General features: G+C 34.7%; 1 protein-coding gene across 9 annotated transcripts in view; it reads right to left on the bottom strand.

Moving 5' to 3' along the window:
• The window catches only part of RAPGEF6 (Rap guanine nucleotide exchange factor 6), a 196,630-nt gene that overhangs the window by 125,537 nt on the left and 49,487 nt on the right, over window positions 1–21,606 (bottom strand). For 8 of the 9 annotated variants that reach the window (XM_025923608.2, XM_086704659.1, XM_025923607.2 and 5 more), the window contains one exon: window positions 17,866–17,935. In XM_025923608.2, coding sequence (XP_025779393.1) covers window positions 17,866–17,935 — 70 coding nt within the window. Of the gene's footprint in view, window positions 1–17,865; window positions 17,936–21,156; window positions 21,218–21,606 lie in introns of those variants that run through there. The other variant, XM_086704702.1, reaches the window with a different exon arrangement.

Here is a 21,606-nt window from a genome sequence, read left to right as displayed (position 1 = left end):
TTGCTAACATCTTGGCATCCTCCACATACTTCGTGACCCGGTTTAAACAACCCTTCCTCTGCCCCAGAAAGCTGCTACCCTTTCTACAGCACTAAGCAGATTAACCATAATTATTACTAGATAAGCTCATCTCACTAACAAGTTTCCTAAGACAGGAAATGTATTATATATTTATCTTTGTTTACTTAGCATTCAAAAAGTTTGCCAAACTGGGCAATACATTAGATTCTTTCTCATCAGACATGTTAGATCCTTGGAAATACGTACTCAAGAAATATGAGGGTAGGCAGAACAAGTTACTATTCTGAACGGTAAAATCCAGAGACAGAGAAGAATAATAAGCATCTCAACAACTAAAGAATTTTGAATAGGTAGCAATATATGCTACCTCCTTGAGATTCAATTTGCTCTTCTAAAAAATGATGGGAGAACGATCACAGAATCACTACACAATACTATGTACCAGAAACTTTAAGTTATATCATTTAAAGTTCACATGGCCCTATTACACAGCTACTCTTTCTGTTTTGATACATGGTACAGAGTCTCGTGAAACTTAAGTAATTCATACAGGTGGGTAAGGACTCAAAACCCACGTGAAACTTAAGTAATTCATACAGGTGGGTAAGGACTCAAAACCCACGTGTGACTACTAAAAAGTTCATCTCCTTCACACTGCCTTATCTCAAGGGATGAATTAGATCACCCACTTTAGGTGAAATTTCAATACCATATAACCCTTAAATCTTCCAATATCTACCAATTATTGAGCAATAGCAGAGATACACAATAAAGGCTTTTCAAAATATAAATAGTAAATTAAATCTAGGAAAGGAGTTTCTAAGCCTCAAAATTTTAAGTACCAAATGAAAAGAAAAACCAAACAATATATGAAGGATTAAGTACCCTTAACAAATCTCCCTCCAAATACAACTGAAGTGTGAGATTTAAAAAAACTAAAAATAAAAAAATAAAAGCAAGCAAATGCATACCTCATGGCACAAAGGTAAGAAATCTAAAGGCCAACAACAAAGTGAAAGCAAATACCAGGAGACAGGCTACCAGATTTCTCAACTCTAGAGACTAGACCCTCCACTTTGATGGCTGTAGGAAGTGAGAAAGTCAAGAAATAGAAAATCCACCAAAAATGGGAAACCCAACAGGAGACTTACTCATGAAGCTCAACCCACTTACTTGAACCCTCACTGTTAGGGGTCTGGAGGAAAGGGCCCACTCTGCAGAGGAAGACAGTAAGAAAACTTGCTTGGCACTGAGAGAAGGGGGAGCGGGGAGCAGGTGGAAAGCAACCAAACAAACAAAAAACATTTTCCCTAAGAATCTAAAACGTAAGTCATCCCTCATGCAGGTCTGTACTTTAAATCTATTAATACCTTAACCATGTAAGTAAATTTAAAGGCATTCAGGACTGGTAAAGTACATATGCAATGGGCAAAAACAAATCTAAAACCTCTTTGCAAGAATGCAACTTTAACCTAAACCTCAAAAACTGCACACCTAAAATTCAAGACAATGACCTCATGGACAAACATACTTTCTCCCTCAAAAAACAAGGGAAAAAAAACCCCAACTACAACAAAATCCCAACACGAGAACAAATAATAGACATGATGAACAATAACGGCCAGAAAAAGGACAAGAGACTCATACTTGCAAACACTCCCATGTATTTTAAGTATCAGAAAATATAAAGTTATAATAAAAAAACCTCCAAACAGAAAGAAATTTGGAAATGAGCCAGAGATTATAAATAACAACTAAGAAGATAAGGCTTGACATGGACAAAGAAAAAAAAATTTCTCTCAAGTGCCCTTCCTCCCCAGTGCCAGGCTAGCAAACAATGAGGAATAAGCAAAAGCAGTGTTCATTTATGAAGAGGATCACAACATGGAGAGCCTGTATGAAACATAAGAGCAGAAGAAAGGCCTAAAACTGGGGGGTGGAACAAGAACACTTAGAAAAATCTTCCAAGAAACCAATCCCAATCCTAACCACAAAGTGAAACTAGAGGAATTTGAAAGCATTAGTGAACTAAAGTTAACTGTAATAATAAAAAAATCCAAACCTAGCTCAACTCTAGCAGAAGAGGTGTGGCAGGCTTAAACACTATCTATCCTAAGTCTCTATTACCTTACACACAATGTGTATCATTAAATCCAAAATAATGAGTCATATAAAAATAAAAAGGGTAAAGAAACAAACAGCAAAAACAAACAGAAATCTAATACACTGCTACAAGACAAAGCAAACAATAGAGCAATCCATGAAAATCAGACATGACCCAGATACGGAAACTATCAGAGAATTTAAAGCAACTATGAATGATATAATAAAGGTAGAAAGATAGACAATATGAACAGATAAAAAAATTCAGCAGAAATAAAGAAAATAATAGAGTAAAATTACAATGTGAGAAACAAAAAACATGGTACTAAAGATGAAAAAGATGTTATGCAACTGAATTAAGTAGTGAACTTAAAAGACAAAAAAAATTACCCAAACTGAAATACAGAAAAAAAAAAAAAAAGAGAGAGAGAGAGAGCAAAAAAAGAAAGATGAGGGAAGTAAACAGTGTATTGAGATGTAACTAAAAAAAGTATTAGGAAACTGGGAAGATAAGGCCAAAAGAAATCATACAGGATGCAGTATAGAGTCAGGATGAGATTAAAAAAAAAAAAAAATGGAAATCACAGAAGATAGGCTGAAAAAATTTAACCTATAAAGTTCAAGAAGGAGATGACAGAAGAACAAGATCATATCCAAAAAAAAAAAATGAAACTTTGATTAAAACAAAAACAAAACCCAAAGAGGTCCAACAAATCCCAAGCAGGATAACTGAAAAATACAAATATAAATTCATACAGCAATGATAAAAAGACTTTTAACACAGCCAGAAGGAAAATGATGATCCTCTATAAAGGAAGGTCAACTAGATTAGTAACTGACTTCTCAAAAAAAAAAAAAAAAAAAAAAAAAAAAAGTGACAGAATGGGACTATATTGACTGCTGAGAAAAAAAAGGATTCTCCTCACCAAATTGCATTCATGGCACAACAATACTCAAGAATGCAAACAGTTTTGATGCTGACACTTCGTAGTCAAACTTTAGACTTCTTCTTAGTATCTATGATTTTGTACAACTCTTTCACACTGGAAAAAAACTGATTACTAATGACGTTTATTTATACGTATATTAGTAACTACACTATATTAACAATAAGCTACAAATTTCAATTATGTCCAAATATATCTTAAAAAAATTTTTTTAATGTTTATTTATTTTTGAGAGTCAGAGTGAGAGCAGGGGAGGGGCAGAAAGAGAGGGAGACACAGAATCTGAAGCAGGCTCCAGACTCTGAGCTGTCAGCAGAACCGGAAGCAGAGCTTGAATTCACAAACCATGAGATCATGACGAGAGATGAAGTTGGACACTTAACCGACTGAGCCACCCAGGCGCCCCAAATAAATGTATCTTAAGGTGCAGAATTTCCTTTCATAATATACATATACATGTTACCTATCCATATATAACAGCTTTAACAATATCAATATTACCACCAACATCCTGGTACTACATAGTCTTGTTTCCTAATGATTTATGCATATACTGTAATAATAGTAATTACATACTATCACATAAATGTAATACATGTTTATGTATGTCTAATAATGTACGTATCTATACACACACACAAACAAAATTTTTATCATTGCCATTACTACTAAAAATAAGACTACTGGCCCTTTCTGACCTTATGACTTATCCCATTAGAAATGCACAGACAAGGGGCACCTGGGTGGCTCAGTCATTTAAGCAATGACTCCTGATTTTGGCTCAGGTCATGATCCAGCAGTGGCGAGAGTGAGCGCTGTGTTGGATTCTGTGCTGGGTGTGGAGCCTACTTGAGATTCTCTCTCTCCCTCTTTCACTGACTCTCCCCGGCTTGCACTCCTGTGCTGCTTTCTCCAAAAAACAAAACAAAACAAAACAAAACAAAACAAAACAAAAAAACAGACAAAATACTGCCTTTTAAAGTCACTAGAAACAATAAATCTTGGTAGAATTATACCAACAATTTTACATATATGAAATTCACCTGTTTTGTTTTTGATTAAAGATTACATTTTTTCCCTCCTTTATGAATTATTTTAAGTATATAAAAATCTTTGTATGGCTGAACTAATGAGGTCAGTCTTCTTTCTCAGGTTTCTTCTAGCTCTTCTTTTTTATCCTTCCACATGTATTTTTGACAAAATCACCACCATACCTGATGGTATTTTTCAGCGGGATCTCATCAAATTTACAAGGTATCCAAAGGAAAATTAATAATTTTATGATAGGAACTCACTATTTAAGAACATGGTTATCTCATTTTTTTCAAATTTCTTAAATTTATAGCAAAGTATTTTTAAATTTTTTTGAAGTTTTTATTTGTTTTTGAGAGAGACAGAGAGAGAGAGAGAGCAGCACAAGCTGGGGAGGGACTGAGTGAGAGGCAGACACAGAATCAGAAGCAGGCTACAGGCCCCAGCCGCCAGCACAGAGCCCAACACAGGGCTCGAACCCATGAACCATGAGATCATGAACCCGATTGAAGTCAGATGCTTAACTGACTGAGCCACCTAGGCGACCCTACAGCAAAGTATTTTTAAGTCAATGTATTCTTCTCTTATGTGATATGTATGTGTATGTGTGTATAAAACAGGTCAACTGCTTCATCTCCCTAAAAAAATCTGCTGGGATTCTGACGGGGATTGAACTCAATTTTACAGGAATTTAGGCAATATTCCTTTCTCAAAAATCCTCACTCTCTTGATTTAGATCTAAAGATTTCAAAATTATTTATGGTTTATATACATGTTTCCTACAACTTTTTTTAGATCTATTCTAATGTATATGGACTTCTTGATGTTTACAACTGGTATGTTCACTAAATTACATTTTTCTAAATACCTGTTTCTCATAAATATAAATACAGTTGATTTCTGTATACGAATAAGCATCCTGTGACCATGCTAAAATCACTTATTAATTCTAAAAGTTTATGTGTATATATTTTTTTATTTCCTACATACAAATCATTTCATCTGTTAAGGACAGTTCTATATTTTCTTTCCCAATCTATCCTCCTTCCCTTCCCTAAATTCACCTAAGCACTTCTTAGCCAGGGATTTTAGTAATGCTGAGCTTTCCATATATTCCCAAATTCCAGGATAAAATTTTCAATATTTACTGTATTAACACAGATACCTTTAATAAGGTTATGAAAGTTTCCTTCTTTTCCTAATTTGCTAAAAGTTTCAAAAATCATAAATGGGTTTTGAGTACTACCAAATGCTTATTCTGTATCTATATAGATGATCATATGACTCTTTAATTACATTACTCTAATTTTCAAATATAGACATACCTCAGAGATATTGCAGGTTTGGTACCAGGCTACTTTCATAAAGCAAATATTGCAATAAAGTAAGTCAAATAAAAATTTTATCTTCCCAATGCATAACTTCTGTTTATAAAACACTGTTGTTTAGTAAGTGTGCAACAGCATTATGTCTAAAAAACAAAGTACATTCCTTAATTAAAAAATACTATGATAAAAAATGATAACCATCCTCTAAGCTTTCAGTGAGCTGTAACCACTGATCATAGATCACTGTAACAAATATAATAATGAAAAAGTCTGAAATACTGCAAAAAACTACCAAGCAGGGATAAAAAGACACAGAGGTGAGCAAATGCTGTTTTAAAATGGCATCAAAAGAATAGCTCACCAAGGGTTCCACAAACTTTTAATTTGTAAAAACATTGTATTTGAGAAGCACAATAAAGCAAACTGCAATAAAACAAAGTACCACCTGCTAATTCAATCAAGCTTGCAACTCTGGAAATAAATTCAACATAGTCGTGATAGTTTATCCTACGTACCACTGGGATTTGATTCTCTAATAGTTTAGAATTTTTAGATTTTTCATTAAAATAAACAAACAAACAAGCTGAGGTGCCTGGATGGCTCAGTTGGTTAAATGTCCAACTCTTGATTTTGGCTGAGGTCATGATCTCAGGGTTTGTGAGTACAAGTCCTGTGTTGAGCTCTGAGCTGATAGCACAGAGCTTGCTTGGGATTCTCTCTCCCCCTCCCCTGCTCATAGGCTCGCTTTCTTGCTCACTAGCTGTCTCTCAAAATAAACATTAAAAAACAAAAAAAACCCCACTAACCTGTGATAGTGCCTTTCTGTGATATGATGTACTTGTCAGGTTTTGCTATCACAATCAAACTGGGCTCTCACACACTACTTATATGTCAATAAAAATAAAATTAAACTGGATGCATTAAAAAAAAAAGGCAATTAGCCTTTCTCTTTCAAGACTTTTTGCATTCTTTCTTATTTCAATGTTGGAAAAACTTCACCAGTGAAACAATGTGGGTGGATATTTCCAAATGAAAAGGTCTGTTAATTACAGATTCACTTTCTTCCTATAATGGATCATGAAGCTTTTCTGTGTGTATGCATGCATGAGCTTGTTTTGGTAAGCTGTATTTTTCAAGGAATTTGATGATCTAAAATTTAAAATTTAAGTTTTAAATAATTTTTTTTATTTCTATCTTACAATGTGAGTGCATGAGCACGGGAAACAGGAGCAGAAGGAGGGAGGTGGGAAGGAGGGAGGTGGGAAGGAGGGAGGGAGAGAGACAAAGAGAATCCCATGACCCTGGAAATGTGACCTGAAATGAAATCAAGAGTTGGATGCTCAACCGATTGAGCCACCCAGGTGCCTGATATTAAGCTATGCAACATGTTTTGTTCTTGACTACTTTTGACAAAGGTTTATCAAATTTATTACTCTGTTCTGAGAAACAACTTTTACTTGTATTGATTCTCTTTAAGTTTGATTTACATGTCACTAATTTTTTAATTTATCTTGTTTCTTGGCTTCTAATTTCTGTAGGTATAGTTTGCTGCTCTCTAATTTCTTGATGTGGATGCTTCATTGAGTCTCAGCCCTTCCTTACAGCATTAAGGCTTAAATTGCTCAGCTAAGATGCAAGACGAATTTCATACATTTTGATATATCATCTTCATTCAGCTCCAAATATTTTCTCATTTTCATAGTGACTCTCTGACAAGTGATTTAAAGTATATTCCTGGGGGTGCCTGGGTAGCTCAGTTAGGCATCAGACTTCAGCTCAGGTCATGATCTTGCGGTCCATGGGTTCGAGCCCCAAGTTGGGTTCTGGGCTGACAGCTCAGAGCCTGGAGCCTGCTTTGGATTCTGTGTCTCTCTGTCTCTCTGCCTCCCCTCCTCACACTCTGTGTGTCTCTCAAAAATAAATAAACGTTAAAAAAATAATAAAATAAAGTATACTCCTGAATTTCACAAGTTGCATTTTGTTCTAGTTGTTTTTGTAATTGGTTTTTAGATTAATTCCATGGTGGTCAAAAAACAAACTAAAAATTAAATTCTTTCCTGAGATTTATGTTCCAGAGAATAGCCACATTTAAAAATAATCCATGTGCACTTGAAAAGTAGATGCATTCTGTTATTAATGTGTGTAATGTTCTCTATAGAACTATTGGGCAGAGGTTCAAATCCTCAAAATCCTTACTGATTACTCATGCTTGCTTTATCACTTTTAGAGGGATGTTTAAATCTCTCACTGTCCTTGTGGATTTGTCAAGTTTTCTTTTTACTGATGACCACTTTTTATATATCTTATAGCTGTGTAAATTAGGGATGTAAAAATCTAGGAGTGTTTAACCTTGATACATGTTTATCATTAGGAAATACTGTTTTTGCATTAAATAATGCTTCTGGCCTTAAAGTACACTTTGAGGATTGGAGACACACCAGCTCTTTCGGTTAATGCTTTTAAGACACAACTTCTTCCATATAATTGTTTTCCCCTTGCTCTTTTTTTTTTCTCCTCCACTAATTCTCAGCCAGAAGACTGAGAAGTTCTGTTTCTTCTCAAACTTTATATTTACACTGCTATTTTTTTTCAAGTGGCATATAATTGTGTTTTAAAATTTTTAATCTGGGGCACCTGGGTGGCTTAGTTAGTTAAGGGTCTAACTCTTCATTCTGGCTCAGGTCATGATCTCACAGTTCCTGAGTTCGAGCCCTGCCTTGGGCTCTGCAATGACGGCATGGAGCCTACTTGGGATTCTCTATCTCCCACTCTCCGTCCTGCCCCCACTCACGTGCACGCATGCTCTCTCTCTCTCTAAATAAACTTAAAAAAATTAATCTGATAATTGCTTTTTTACTGGAATACTTATTTCATTTACATTTATTGTAATTTCTGATATACTTGAAGGGAAATCTAACATCTTATGTTCTTTGATCCTATTATGTTGTTTCTTCTCTCCTGTGTTTTATTTTCATTTATTATTCCATTTCTTTTTTTTTTTTTTTTTTAAGTAGGTTTCATGCCTAACACAGAGCCCAATGTGGGGCCTGAACTCACAACCCTGAGATCAAGACCCAAGCGGAGATCAACAGCTGGATGCATAAGCAAGTGGCCACCTAGGTGCCCTCCAATTCTCCTCCTATTAATTGTAAGCTGTATATTTAGATGACATATATGCTTGATTTATTAAAATCCACTATTAGTATATTTACCACTTTCTAGAAAATGCAAACATCTTAGTATTCTTCACTCCATCCCTCCTTTTCTTATGTCATGTGTTTAATGTGGAAAAGACACTTAAAACTGGTTTCTGCAGTCAGTACACATATAAATTCTTTACACTGCCCTTATTTCTTTCTACCTATCCATGCTTCCATCTGTGATTCCCTCTTGCCTGAAAAACTCCCAGTTAGTAAACTGAGTGCCTGTCTACAGATGAAAATGTTCTTAGCTTTTGTTGGAAAACTGTTCAATCCTTAACAAACGTACCTTAAATTTTTGCTGTCAGTAGGTGTTTTACCAGTTGTGGTGGTTTAAAAGTAATGTATTTTCTTTTTATAACTCTGTTCTTGGTTTCCGGTTTTATTGTAATGTGCTTGTGCCAAAGTTTCTTTGTATTTATCCTGCCTTGAGATTGTAGAGTTCTAAAATCTGTGAGTTGATTTCTTTTGATAGTTTTGGAAAATTCTCAGCCATTCTCTCTTCCATTACTTCTGTCATGTTTTCCTTCTATGAATCCAATTACTCATGTAAGACCTTTTCTATTATCTGTCTCCTACACTCCATCAGGTATTTTTAAAGTTTTTTCTTCATCTGTTCATTTTCTTCCTGCTTATAATTCAGTTCCCTAACCCACTACTCAGCCAAGTTTTATCTTCTGTAAAACTCACCTACTGAGTTATTTTCATTTATAGATGTTTCTAGTTGTAGAAGCTGGAATTCATTCTTTCATTTTACAGTTTCTAATCTTCTAAAACTCTCCACTAAATCCTTGTAATACCCATCAGCTGTTTTAAAATCTGCATGTTACCTCTGATATTTGGATCTCCTGTGAATTTATTCCTTCTGCCCATTTTCCCTCTGGTTTCTCTATACTTTTTGATGTACTCCACAGAGACTTTACCTATTTCATCAACTGTCAAATTGTTTCCCAAAGACAGTGCATCACTTTCTATTTCTACCAGCGATGTATGAGTGCTTGAATTTCTCTACACCCTTGCCAATACTTATTATGGTCCACCTGTTCTCTTACTGTTCTTTTACTATCTGTGGGGAAACAAAGTCTTCCCTGGGCCTCTTGTGCTTTCACACATTTTGCTGCATTGGCCAAGAATGCAGAGTCCTAACCACTCATTAACTGGGCCATTTCTCAGAGCTGTGCTTGTAGTTAGCAATCCTGAAGGATGAGATAATGTTTCCTGCTGGGAAAAAAAAAAAAAAGCAGGCTGCTCACTATAAAAGCAGTCATTCCCCAAGCTCAGTGATTCTCAGTTGCGATGCAAACCTACTATGTGTGTGGCATCAGTATGGGCCACCCAGCATTGCCTCTGTGGGACCTGGGAAGCAAGAGGAATCTAGAGAAATATGCTAATGATATGCTGCTTGCTAAACTACAAGTAAAAAAGTTCTCTGTTTCTGACCCACAAGTCTTAAGTCTTCTGCCAACATATATGAAATAAGTAAACTACCAGATCACATAGTAATCAAATCCCACATGTGATAACTATCTAGTTTAGCATTTTTATTGCTATTTTAACACCCATTTTTATGCAATCAATAACATCAATAAAGCTTATTCTTTTTCCTATTTCACTCTCCCTTTTCCTTCATTTGTATTATTTCTATTCTATCACAACATATAAAACTGTAGTATTTCCCTCACATCTCTACCTGTGTTTTAGTCTTACCAGTACATTTATATACTTTAAACATTCATCTTTGTTTCTTTTACTGAGGTTTTCCCAGTTATTTCTCAGGTGGATTAAATATCCTCTAGCAGATTCCTTAAAAACAGCTCATGGGTGTGTTCCCTAAGTTCTTCTATGTTGAAAACTGTTTTCCCCTAACCCTGATAAAGATAGTGTGGCTGATATAAAATCATTAGTTCATACTTTCTTTTTCATTTTATTTATTTTTCTTATTAATGTCTGAATGCTTCTATTTAGTTGTGTGTGTGTGTGTGTGTGTGAGAGAGAGAGAGAGAGAGAGAGAGAGAGAGAGACAGACAGAAAGAGAGAATCTGAAGCAGGCTCCAGGCTCTCTGCCCGAGAGAGAGAGAGAGAGAGAGAGAGAGAGAGAGAGAGAGAGACAGAATCCGAAGCAGGCTCCAGGCGCGCGCGCGCGCGCGAGAGAGAGAGAGAGAGAGAGAGAGAGAGAGAGAGACAGACAGAATCCGAAGCAGGCTCCAGGCTCCCTGCCCAATGCAGGGCTCAAACCCACGAACTATGAGATCATGACCTGAGCTGGAGTCGGACGCTAACTGCCTGAGCCACCCAGGCGCCCCTATACTTCCTTTTTTTTAAATGCTGCTGTACTGTCCCTTGTTTTGATTGTCCCAGTGGTATTTTATTTTATTTTTTTTTTCAAAGTTTATTTTTATTTTTGGGACAGAGAGAGACAAAGCATGAACGGGGAAGGGGCAGAGAGAGAGGGAGACACAGAATCGGAAACAGGCTCCAGGCTCTGAGCCATCAGCCCAGAGCCTGACGCGGGGCTCAAACTCCCGGACCGCGAGATCGTGACCTGGCTGAAGTCGGACGCTTAACCGACTGCGCCACCCAGGCGCCCCATCAGTGGTATTTTAAATATTTGAATCAGTTCAATTTGTTTGCCTTTGAAAGTTATGTGAGGTTTTTAACTGTAAGCTTCAAGGATTTTTTCTTTGAAATCAAATAGTTTTATCAGGAAATGTCCTGGAAATGGTAGTTATGGGCTCATTTCCCCAGTTCCCAGCAGACCCTTTACATGTATAGATCTGAATCTTTTTTAATTTCTAAAGAATTTTCATTAAGTATTGTTTTAAATATAGTTGCTTTCCATGGATTTCTCTGTCTTGGAAGTGTTAAAATTATGAACATTATCCCTTCATTGCCTAACTTTAATTTTCACTATTTTCTCTGACACTTGTTCTATTCCAGCTTTGAGATACAATTCACATGTAAGATTGTTTAAATTCAGGGGCGCCTGGGTAGCATAGCTGGTTAAGCATCCGACTCTTATCTTGGCTCAGATCATGATCCCACAGTCCGTGGGTTCAAGCCCCGCATCAGGCTCTTTGCTGATGGTGTGGAGCCTGCTTGGGATTCTCTCTCTTCTTCTCTCTGCCCCTCCCCTGCTTGTGCTCGCTCTCTCTCAAAATAAATATATAAACTTAATAAAAAAAAATTAAGATTGTGTAAATTTAAGGTATACAATGTGCTGATTCAACACATTTATATGCGGAATGATTTATCATCATTGCCTTAGCTAACACCTCCATCACATAACTACCATTTCATTTCTGGGGTGACAAAAGTTTAAGATCTGCTCTCTCAGCAGCTTTCAAGTACATTAATACTTCTGACACCTTGTACTTCATTCTTTTTGTCATTTTCATTTAGTTTTTCCCTTTTTTTTTTTTAAGTATAGTTGACAAACAAGGTTAGTTTCAGGTGCACAACATAGTCATTTGACAAGTTTAAACATTATGCTATGCTCAGAGCTACCATCTGTCACCATACACATTATTACAATATCATTGACTACATTCCTTTCATTCCCATGACTTACTCATTTCATAACTGGAAGTCTCCATCTCACACTCCCCTCCTTCACCCATTTTATCCACCTCCCACCTGGCTTCCCCTCTGGCAACCATCAGTCTGTTCTCCATATTAATAGGTCTGATTCTGCTTTTTCTTGTTTTTTTTTTGTTTTTTGTTTTGTTTTTTAACATTCCACATGGGTGAAATATGTTATTTGTCTTTTTCAGTCTGACTTATTTCCTTAAGCATAATATCCTCTAGGACCTTCCATGTTATCACAAGTGTCAAGATCTCATTCTTTTTATGGCTGAGTAATATTCCATTGCATATATACCATATCTTCCTTATCTATTTGCCTATAGACACTTAGGTTGCTTCCAACTCTTGGGTACTGTAAATAGTGATGCAATAAACATAGGAGTGAATGTATCTTTTCAAACGAATGTTTTTGTTTTCTTTGCGGAAAAACCGACCAGTGGAGTTACTGGATCATATGGTACTACTTTTTAAAAATTTCTGAGGAACCTCCATGCTATTTTTCACACTGGCTGTAACAATTTACATTCCGACCAACAGTGTGTGAGGATTCCTTTTCTCTACATCCTCACTAACCTTTATTTCTTGCCTTTTTTGATAGGTATAACATGGTATCTCACTGTAATTTTGATAGGTTCAATGTACCTTATTAAACTTTCATTTGAGTGTATTCTCCCTGAGGCATCCTTAATTTGTTTCTAAAATAATTTTTCCTATATCTTCAATTCCTTTAATGATTTTATACTCTTTGATTCTATTTTTCTTCTCATTTTCTTTTCTTGGTTTTTGAATTCCTGATTTTACGTTTTTAAAAAGTGTCCTCAAATGCTTGACTGAATATGTTTATCTCTAAAGTATGGTCAATTTTCATCTGCATGGTTTTTTTTTCTAGAATGGGGATAATTGGTATGTAATGAATCTGTTTCTCATTTTTTTTGTAATAACTATATGCATTTATTCATCTTCTCTTTTTATCTTTTTGTGATACTGGAATGTTTTACAAGATTCCTAGTTTAATAGGAAATTATCAAATACTTTGAGGTCCAGGTATTTTAGGATACTTTTTCCTTTTGTTTTGCAGGGTGGGAGGTGGGGAAAGGCATCATAAGACTGTAATTTTGTGTTCACTTTGTCTTGCAGAAACCTAAAATTTCCCAATGTGTTACTTTCTTCTTTAGCACTTAAAAACCTTTGTCTTAACCCCGAAGATACACACTTAGAAGACGACTTTAGCAAACCATTTCATTTTAAATGACTTCCCTGTAATCCGTGTTCTGATCTATGACACACACACACACACACACAATTTTACATTTTGTGTGGAGTTAGTCCTTCTGGCAGTGCAGGTTAACCTTAGTCCACTTGTTAGCTTCCATCTTGTGTGTTTTCTGCAAATCTGCTTGGTTGGCCTTTGCTCACCACAAAGCCTTGGATGGCTGAGGGTTGGGAAAAGACATAGAGCGGGAAAGATAACATGCTGAGAATTGGTGGGTTTTCTCCTTTTACTTACTATTACTTTCAAAATTTGTCATTCTCTGCTTCCAAGTTATGCCATGAGCATGGTATATGTGTACAATTCTTTCATTCTTCTTGTAGTTCTGCATTGTATTTGGAGGAAATGTTGGGAGACACTTTGTTAACTGGTTATCATTGTCTTCTCCCCAGAGGAGTGAGTTCTAAAACTTTTTAAAAAGGAACTAACAAATTCTAGAAAGCAATACAGGTTAAAAGTTAAATAATGTTGTCATGGGGAAGGTCTTTCTAATAATAAGCATGACCCTAACCAGAAAGTTCTAAGAGGAAAACACCTTTATAGATTAAAAAAAAAACCTGATGTAAAATTCATTTTAACTTCAGTGAGAAAATGATATATTTACAACACTGTATAAGCAAAAGGGCTCATACCTTAATAAAAAGCTCTTAATAAACAATTTTTTTTTAAATAAAAAGAAGAAGAATCCAGGTAGGAAAATGGACAAGACAGAATAACAGTAAGAAAAAAAAAATGCCCATAAATAGGTATATGAAAGTACGCACAAGTAAGCTGCAAGAGGGAGATTTCCTTATAATATGTCAGATTAAGAAGACTAACTTAACAGGTGATCAGGAAGATGTTCATTACCAGGCATTCCCAATCACTAGAGGAGTTACTCAAATTTGTACAAATATACAGTCAAACCATTTGAAAGAACTTATCAACATAAGAAATATTTACTTCTATCATATTTGCAATTCTACCTTTAAGGAATGCTAAATAATTTCATCTAAAAAAATACAGAATACCAAAGATTTATACTGGTACAAAATATTTAATACATTTTTATATATCAAAAGATATAATATTGGGGCACCAGGCTGGCTCAGTCAGTAGAGCATGCAACTTGATCTTGGGGTTGTGAGTTCAAGCCCCATGTTGGGCGTGGTGCATACTTATAAAAAAAGATGTTGTCATGGTGATAAAACAAAAAAAAAAAAAAAAATCAAGATTCATAGGACATTTTGATAAAATCCTTCAGAAATATCAGAAATAAAAATCTTAAAACTATTTTGTATTATCTTCTCCTATAACTTATAAAGCATTTTTTTTTTTTTTTTTATGCTGCTCATCAATGAAATGAGGTTTCGGAATTTAAAAATTACCAACCAACCATCAATCAATCAATAAATATTTGATGTGATTTTTTGGTAATTTTTAAGATATTATATACACACAATTTTTTTCTGAAACATCGTAATATAAATTGACGCCAAAAGATGTCAATATATATTTCCTAAGAGCAAAGATTTTGTATCACACAACCCAAGTATATTTCTCAAAATCAGCAAATTCAGTATTATCTAATCCACAAGTCCATATTCAATTTTCATCAATTGTGCCAAATGCATTTATAGCCACATTGCCCCTCTGTGTCCAAGATTTAATACAAGATCAAGCATTGTGTTTAGTAATGTGTCTTTTTTTGGTCTTTAATCTAGAATAATTCTTCAGTCTATCTCTGTGTTTTTTGACACTGGAATGTTTAGAGTATAGGCCAGTCAGTTGGTAGAATGTCTTCAATTTGTTTTGTCTGGTATTTTCTAATGACTACATTCAGGCATGCATTTCTGGCAGGAAATTCTCACAAATGTGATATTTTGTCCTTCTCAGTTCATCATATCAGGACTAGTATGTTATCAGCTTGTGCCCAGACTGATGGTGGTAGCAATGATATTCATTATAGGGGTATCCTCCATGTTACCCCATTAGAGATTTGGTAATTTTTCCCTTCATAAATGATTTGTGGAGAGATATGTTCAGATTATGTAAGTATTCTGGTTTCTCAAACATTAGCCCCCAAGTCTTAGCATTCATTAGTGATTTTCTAAAATCATTTTTTCTGTATTTATTAGTTCACATTACATTATCAGGAAGAACATCTCCCTCATTCATTCATCCATATCTGGAGAACTTATAAATTCTTATGTTATATACAGGGGTATGATTAACATGAATTTTTATGTAGATTCTCAAATTGTCCCAGATTTGGCAAACAGGAGTCCTTTTAATCTGGTTCCTCTGTCTTTTGCCAGGTTCCTATAATTCTCTGAGTATTTCCTTGCTTTTAGGATGGATGATTAAAATATTTTATACTTTGATATAGAGGTAAGTTATAAGGATTATACATTTGTAAAATCTCAACAACTTGTACACTTAAAATAGATGTATTTGTGCACATCACTCTAGCTAGCAGCACTGTGCACTGTCTCCAATGTTATGAGCAAGCAATTCTTAAACCACTCTATGTAAATAAATATAATGATAATAGAAATCAAGTTTCTCACTGGTAGAAAAAGGAGGTACAAAAAAGCGAAGAGGAAAGGCCAGAATAATCAAACACATATAGAAAGAAAGATATATGTACACATAAGTGTGTGGGTATATATACACTCACAGATATATTTTCTAACTCTGTTTATTGAGAGGCCCTATAAGCAAAGAGGTGCTTGGAGCAATGAAAACAACTGGCAGCCACATCATGGCTTTAAATACTGTCCTCCAGTAAAAGCAAGCACGTGTCCTTAGAGAAAAGGCTAACTTCAGATATGGGAAGAAAAAAGCTTTCCCTTTCACTTAAGGGAAAAATTAATTTAATAATATATGAGTGATTAATTTCTACGTTATTAGCTTAACATAGTGAACTAAATACTTAAAAATGGTTAAGATAGTAAATTTTATGTTGCGTATTTTACCACAATAGAACCAAACAACAACAACAAAAAAATGCACATGAGAACACTGCAGTAAAAAGCACAATTCTTTCCTGATAAAGTAAAAGAAATACAAAATAGATCAAATGACAAATCAGTGAGAAAACCAGTACTTCTTGAGCTAGTTTTCTTGCCATGTCCCTCAATACATTTATTTAAAAGGGAGAGTTCTGAGGCCTTACTAGATACACTATATATACCAACACTTAACATAATACATAGTCCAAGCCTTGAGCAAACTTCAATGGACTTAACATTCACTGAATACTTACTATGCAAGCAGCACTCTGCAATCCTAACAAAAACACAAACTAATTAAGACCTAATTTTTGTCTTTTAGGAGTTAAAATATGAAATTTAGGACAGTCAGTGCATGATAATGTAGGTGATCGAGTTTGTAGAAAACAGAAACTATTTGAAGATGTGCATGACAACAGCACCATGAAATGGTGAAATGGTTTAGTTTTGATGCCTGAAAATAAAATCCTTCATTAAGAATGCAATCTCGGGGCGCCTGGGTGGCTCAGTCGGTTAAGCGTCCGACTTCAGCTCAGGTCACGATCTCACGGTCTGTAAGTTCAAGCCCCGCATCAGGCTCTGGGCTGATGGCTCAGAGCCTGGAGCCTGCTTCCGATTCTGTGTCCCCCTCTCTCTCTGCCCCTCCCCCATTCATGTTCTGTCTCTCTCTGTCTCAAAAATAAATAAACGTTAAAAAAAAATTAAAAAAAAAGAAAAAGAATGCAATCTCACTTCTCAATAGTTTAAAATCAAATTAGATGACAGGATCATCTACATGAGATGCTAGGAGGACAATGAGTCAATCGAGGTCATCTCAGAACAGGTTAAAACAAAGCTGTGTTTTTGGTTCTTTTAATGCTTAGAAAACAAAATAAAGTTAGATTTTCTAACTTTACATCAACTACCTAGATTTCTTAGGAAAAAGGATTATTCCTTAAATACACTCTAAGTAAAAATATTAAGATCTAAACCACTTCTTACTTGGTTATAATTTTGTGTCTCTTTGTCTCTCTTTCCCTCAAGTCCAGCACAAAGAGTGATGGATGTTAAAAGATTATTAACTAAATTGAATAGGAAAAGAGAAAACACTCGAAAAATCAGGGTGCCTTCATTTAAAATTTCTGGTAAAACTAGTAGAAGAAATCACCAAATTTGTAAATGTTGTATGTAACTGTATCATTTTCCAAATTTTCTCAAGGATCAGGAAAAACTTAAAGTAGATAAAAACATATCAAATTTGATATATACGTCTGATGCTCCTTAATATTTTAAATGTCACAGTAATGGAACCTCCTTCAGTATTTAAAAGCTTACATTTAAAGTTGAAACTCAAGTATATAAAACAAAAAACAAAGAAAAAAACAATTCAGCATTCTTTAGAGTTCTTACCACAATCATTTCTGAAGGCTCTAATACAAGACAATCACATCCTCTTTTTCCTCCAAACTGCTTACCAAAACTATAAAAAAACAAAAAACAAAAAACAATTTCTTTAGCAAAGATTACAGATAAAATATATCATATAGGAAGAAAAAAACCCAAAATCCTAGATGTTAACCAAGAAATTGTAACCCTATCGCATACGTGAATAAGATTTTCTTAAAAACAAAATCACCTTTCTTCTTGTTTACAGATATAAGTGATCTCAACAAAATTCTCTGTAAAAATTCTTTTGAAGTATCTGCCTTCAACTCGTCTCTAAAGCTAATCATAAAAGATACTTGCCTAATCTCAAGTTTTGATTTTGGTATAATGTTGAATTAAAGTAAAAATACCTAATAAAAAATGAAGCCACCACTATAGAGTACTTTTATGAAAATAAATTATTATAATATTCTGGGAGCAGTAATAAACAAAAGATACTAGCCACATTTAAATACACAAATAAATGTAGTAAGATAAACAGGTGATTTATTTTTCAAAAACAGTGTTGGGAGTCCATGGCTAGTTCTTTCATAAAAACTAAATTGATTTAGTTTTCAAAGAAAATATATTTCTACATTCTTTACCTGGGAGAAAGATTTCTCAGCAAATCAAAAAAGCGAGCACTCATAAAGGAAAAACAATGTTTCTGTTTGAAAAGAGAAACTGATAATTTTAAAAAGTGGGGAGGAGGGAAGAGAATAAAATACTTGTTAATTATCTAAGAGACATAGTATTAACATACCTAATATGCAAACCACACTTAAAGAAAATTATAAAAGCAATCTAAAATATTACATCAATGAAAATTAAGCACCATGGTCAATTATAAAATATCTAAAATATTGCTCCAAAGTAACCAAATTAAAAAGTAACTCCACTAATCATGCAAAATAGAAAATATCAAAAAGTAAACTTAATAAAGAAATACAGAAGTCCTTTATAAAACATTATGCAATTCTATAGACTGGAAACAGAGACTGAATAAAGAAAGTGACCTATCATGTACTTTTATGAAAAATTCAGTATTATAAAAATTTTAATTCTCCACATAAAGTTATATACAAATAATGGTTCATAACAAAATCCTAAGGTGCCTCCTTAGTGCACAGTAGGCATCACGTCAATCTTGCAACAAAATCTTAATATCTAATAAATTACTTCTAAACATAAAACTCACTTTTTTTTCTTAAGCAGAACAGTCTATTTTTTGTTTTTTTCTCCAAAACATCACCTAATCATCTTATGCATAAAATAATTAGAAGTAAATTTGTCAAAGTTTGCTTTTACTGAAGATAGAGAAACAGGGACTAGATTTATTCTCCCACCTGAAAAAAAAACTAAAACATCAGACAAAATATATACAACATCAGTTTCAAGACACTGGAAAACAGAAAGAACAGGGCTGTGATCCCTAGAAGTGAAAATAAAAAAAACTTCATTTACGTATGAGCACTAGATCAAAATTAGGAAATTTCCTTCTCTATGTCTAGTATGCTCAAAATTTTTATCATGACGGGGAGCCTGAGTGGCTCAGTCGGCTGAGTGTCCGACTCTTGATTTTTGGCTCAGGTCACAAGCCCTGCATCGGACTCTGAGCTGATAGTGCAGAGCCTGCTTAGGATTCTCTCTCTCTCACTATGCCCCTCACCCACTGGTACTCTCTTTCTCTCTCCAAATAAATAAATAAACTTAAAAAAAATTATCATGAACAGGTTTTTTTTCAAATTTTTTTTTGTTTACTAAAGGATATGGCTTTTGTCCTTTATTTTACTAACAGAGTATATTGTATTAATTGATTTATGGATAGTAAACCCTCTTGCATTCCCAAAATATATCCACTTACTCAGTTTTTAATACTTTATTAATATATTCCTGGATTTGGTTTGCTGTTATCTTGTTAATGATTTCTGCATGTATGTTCATGAGAGATAACAATGTATAGTTTTCTTGTGACGTCTTCGTCTGGTGTGTCAGGATAATATTGGACTCATAAAATAGGTTGTAAATGCTCCCTCTTCCCCTATTTTCCAGAAGAGTTTGCATAGGATAATTAACAGTGCTTTCTTAAATACCTGAAAACATTTAGCACTAAAGCTCTTTGGGCCTAGGCTTTCCTATGTGGGCATAAGTGTAATGATCAATTTCTTTACTTTTTATAAGTATAATCAAAGTTTCTCTTACACTCTATTTATGGCAATATATGTCTTTGTAAGATTTGCCCAATTTGTTATAAAGTGGCTCATAAAATTTTCTAATATTTTAATTTCTGTAGGACAATAATGTCTCTTCTTTCAAGCCTCATTTTGGTAATTTGTGTTTTCTTTTTAAAATGGTCAGTCTAGGGGCGCCTGGGTGGCGCAGTCGGTTGAGCGTCTGACTTCAGCCAGGTCACGATCTCGCGGTCCGTGAGTTCGAGCCCCGCGTCAGGCTCTGGGCTGATGGCTCAGAGCCTGGAGCCTGTTTCCGATTCTGTGTCTCCCTCTCTCTCTGCCCCTCCCCCGTTCATGCTCTGTCTCTCTCTGTCCCAAAAATAAATAAATCTTGAAAAAAAAAATTAAAAAAAAAAAAATGGTCAGTCTAGGGGCGCCTGGGTGGCGCAGTCGGTTAAGCGTCCGACTTCAGCCAGGTCACGATCTCGCGGTCCGTGGGTTCGAGCCCCGCGTCAGGCTCTGGGCTGATGGCTCAGAGCCTGGAGCCTGTTTCCGATTCTGTGTCTCCCTCTCTCTCTGACCCTCCCCCGTTCATGCTCTGTCTCTCTCTGTCCCAAAAATAAATAAAAACGTTGAAAAAAAAATTTTTTTTAAAAAAATAAAAAAATAAAATGGTCAGTCTATCCCAAAGTTTATCAACTTTGTTGACCTTTTCAGTTCATTGATTTTCTCTATTGTTTTTATTCCAGTGATTGCTACTCAAGCTTTACCTCTTTTTCAAATTTACTTTGCTATTTTTATTCTTAAGATGGAAACTTAACATGACTGAATTGAGACCATTTTTCTTTTCTCATGAAGGTGCTCCAAATTGAGTGCTGTGAATTTCCCTCCAGGATGTTTAAGTGAAACTCAATATTTGACATGTGTTCGTTTTCATTCATTTCAAAACATTTTCTAATTTCCAGTGTCAACTATTCTTTGACCTATGGGTCATTTATAAATATGTTGTTTAAATTCCCACATTTCTTTCTGGAATTGATTTATAATTTAATTCGAACATACTCAGAAAACAAACCCTGAATTATTTCACCCTTTTAAAACTTACTGAGATTTGTTTGATAGCCTAGAATATGCTCTATCCTGGAGAATGATCTACAAGTCTGAAAAAAAAAAAAAAAAAAAACCAATGTATCAAAGTGGTAATTGTACCTCTCAAGCTAAATAGCTTTTCTAATTTTTCAATCTAGTGGTTCTACTGATTATAGACAGAGTTCTGAATCTCCAGCTGTAAGAGTTGAATTTCTAATGATCTTTTCAATTCTGTCAGTTTTTACTTCTTTTATTTTAGGGCTCCCATCAGAAAATATATAGATGGTAAAAACCGTTTTATGTTCCTAATATACTCATCCTTTTAGCACTATGAAAATTTGCTCTTAGTCTCTAGTAATATTTTGGATTTTATAATTGATTTTGATTGATATTGATATGACCCCTCCAGTTCTCTTATGAATATAATTTGCCTACTATATTCTTTTCCATCCTTTTACTACAAATG

This window comes from Puma concolor, chromosome A1 (genome assembly GCF_028749965.1).
Source record: "Puma concolor isolate L17-30 chromosome A1, mPumCon1.1.hap2, whole genome shotgun sequence".
Classification (NCBI taxonomy): Eukaryota; Metazoa; Chordata; class Mammalia; order Carnivora; family Felidae; genus Puma; species Puma concolor.
This window is presented reverse-complemented; position numbering and strand designations above follow the sequence as displayed.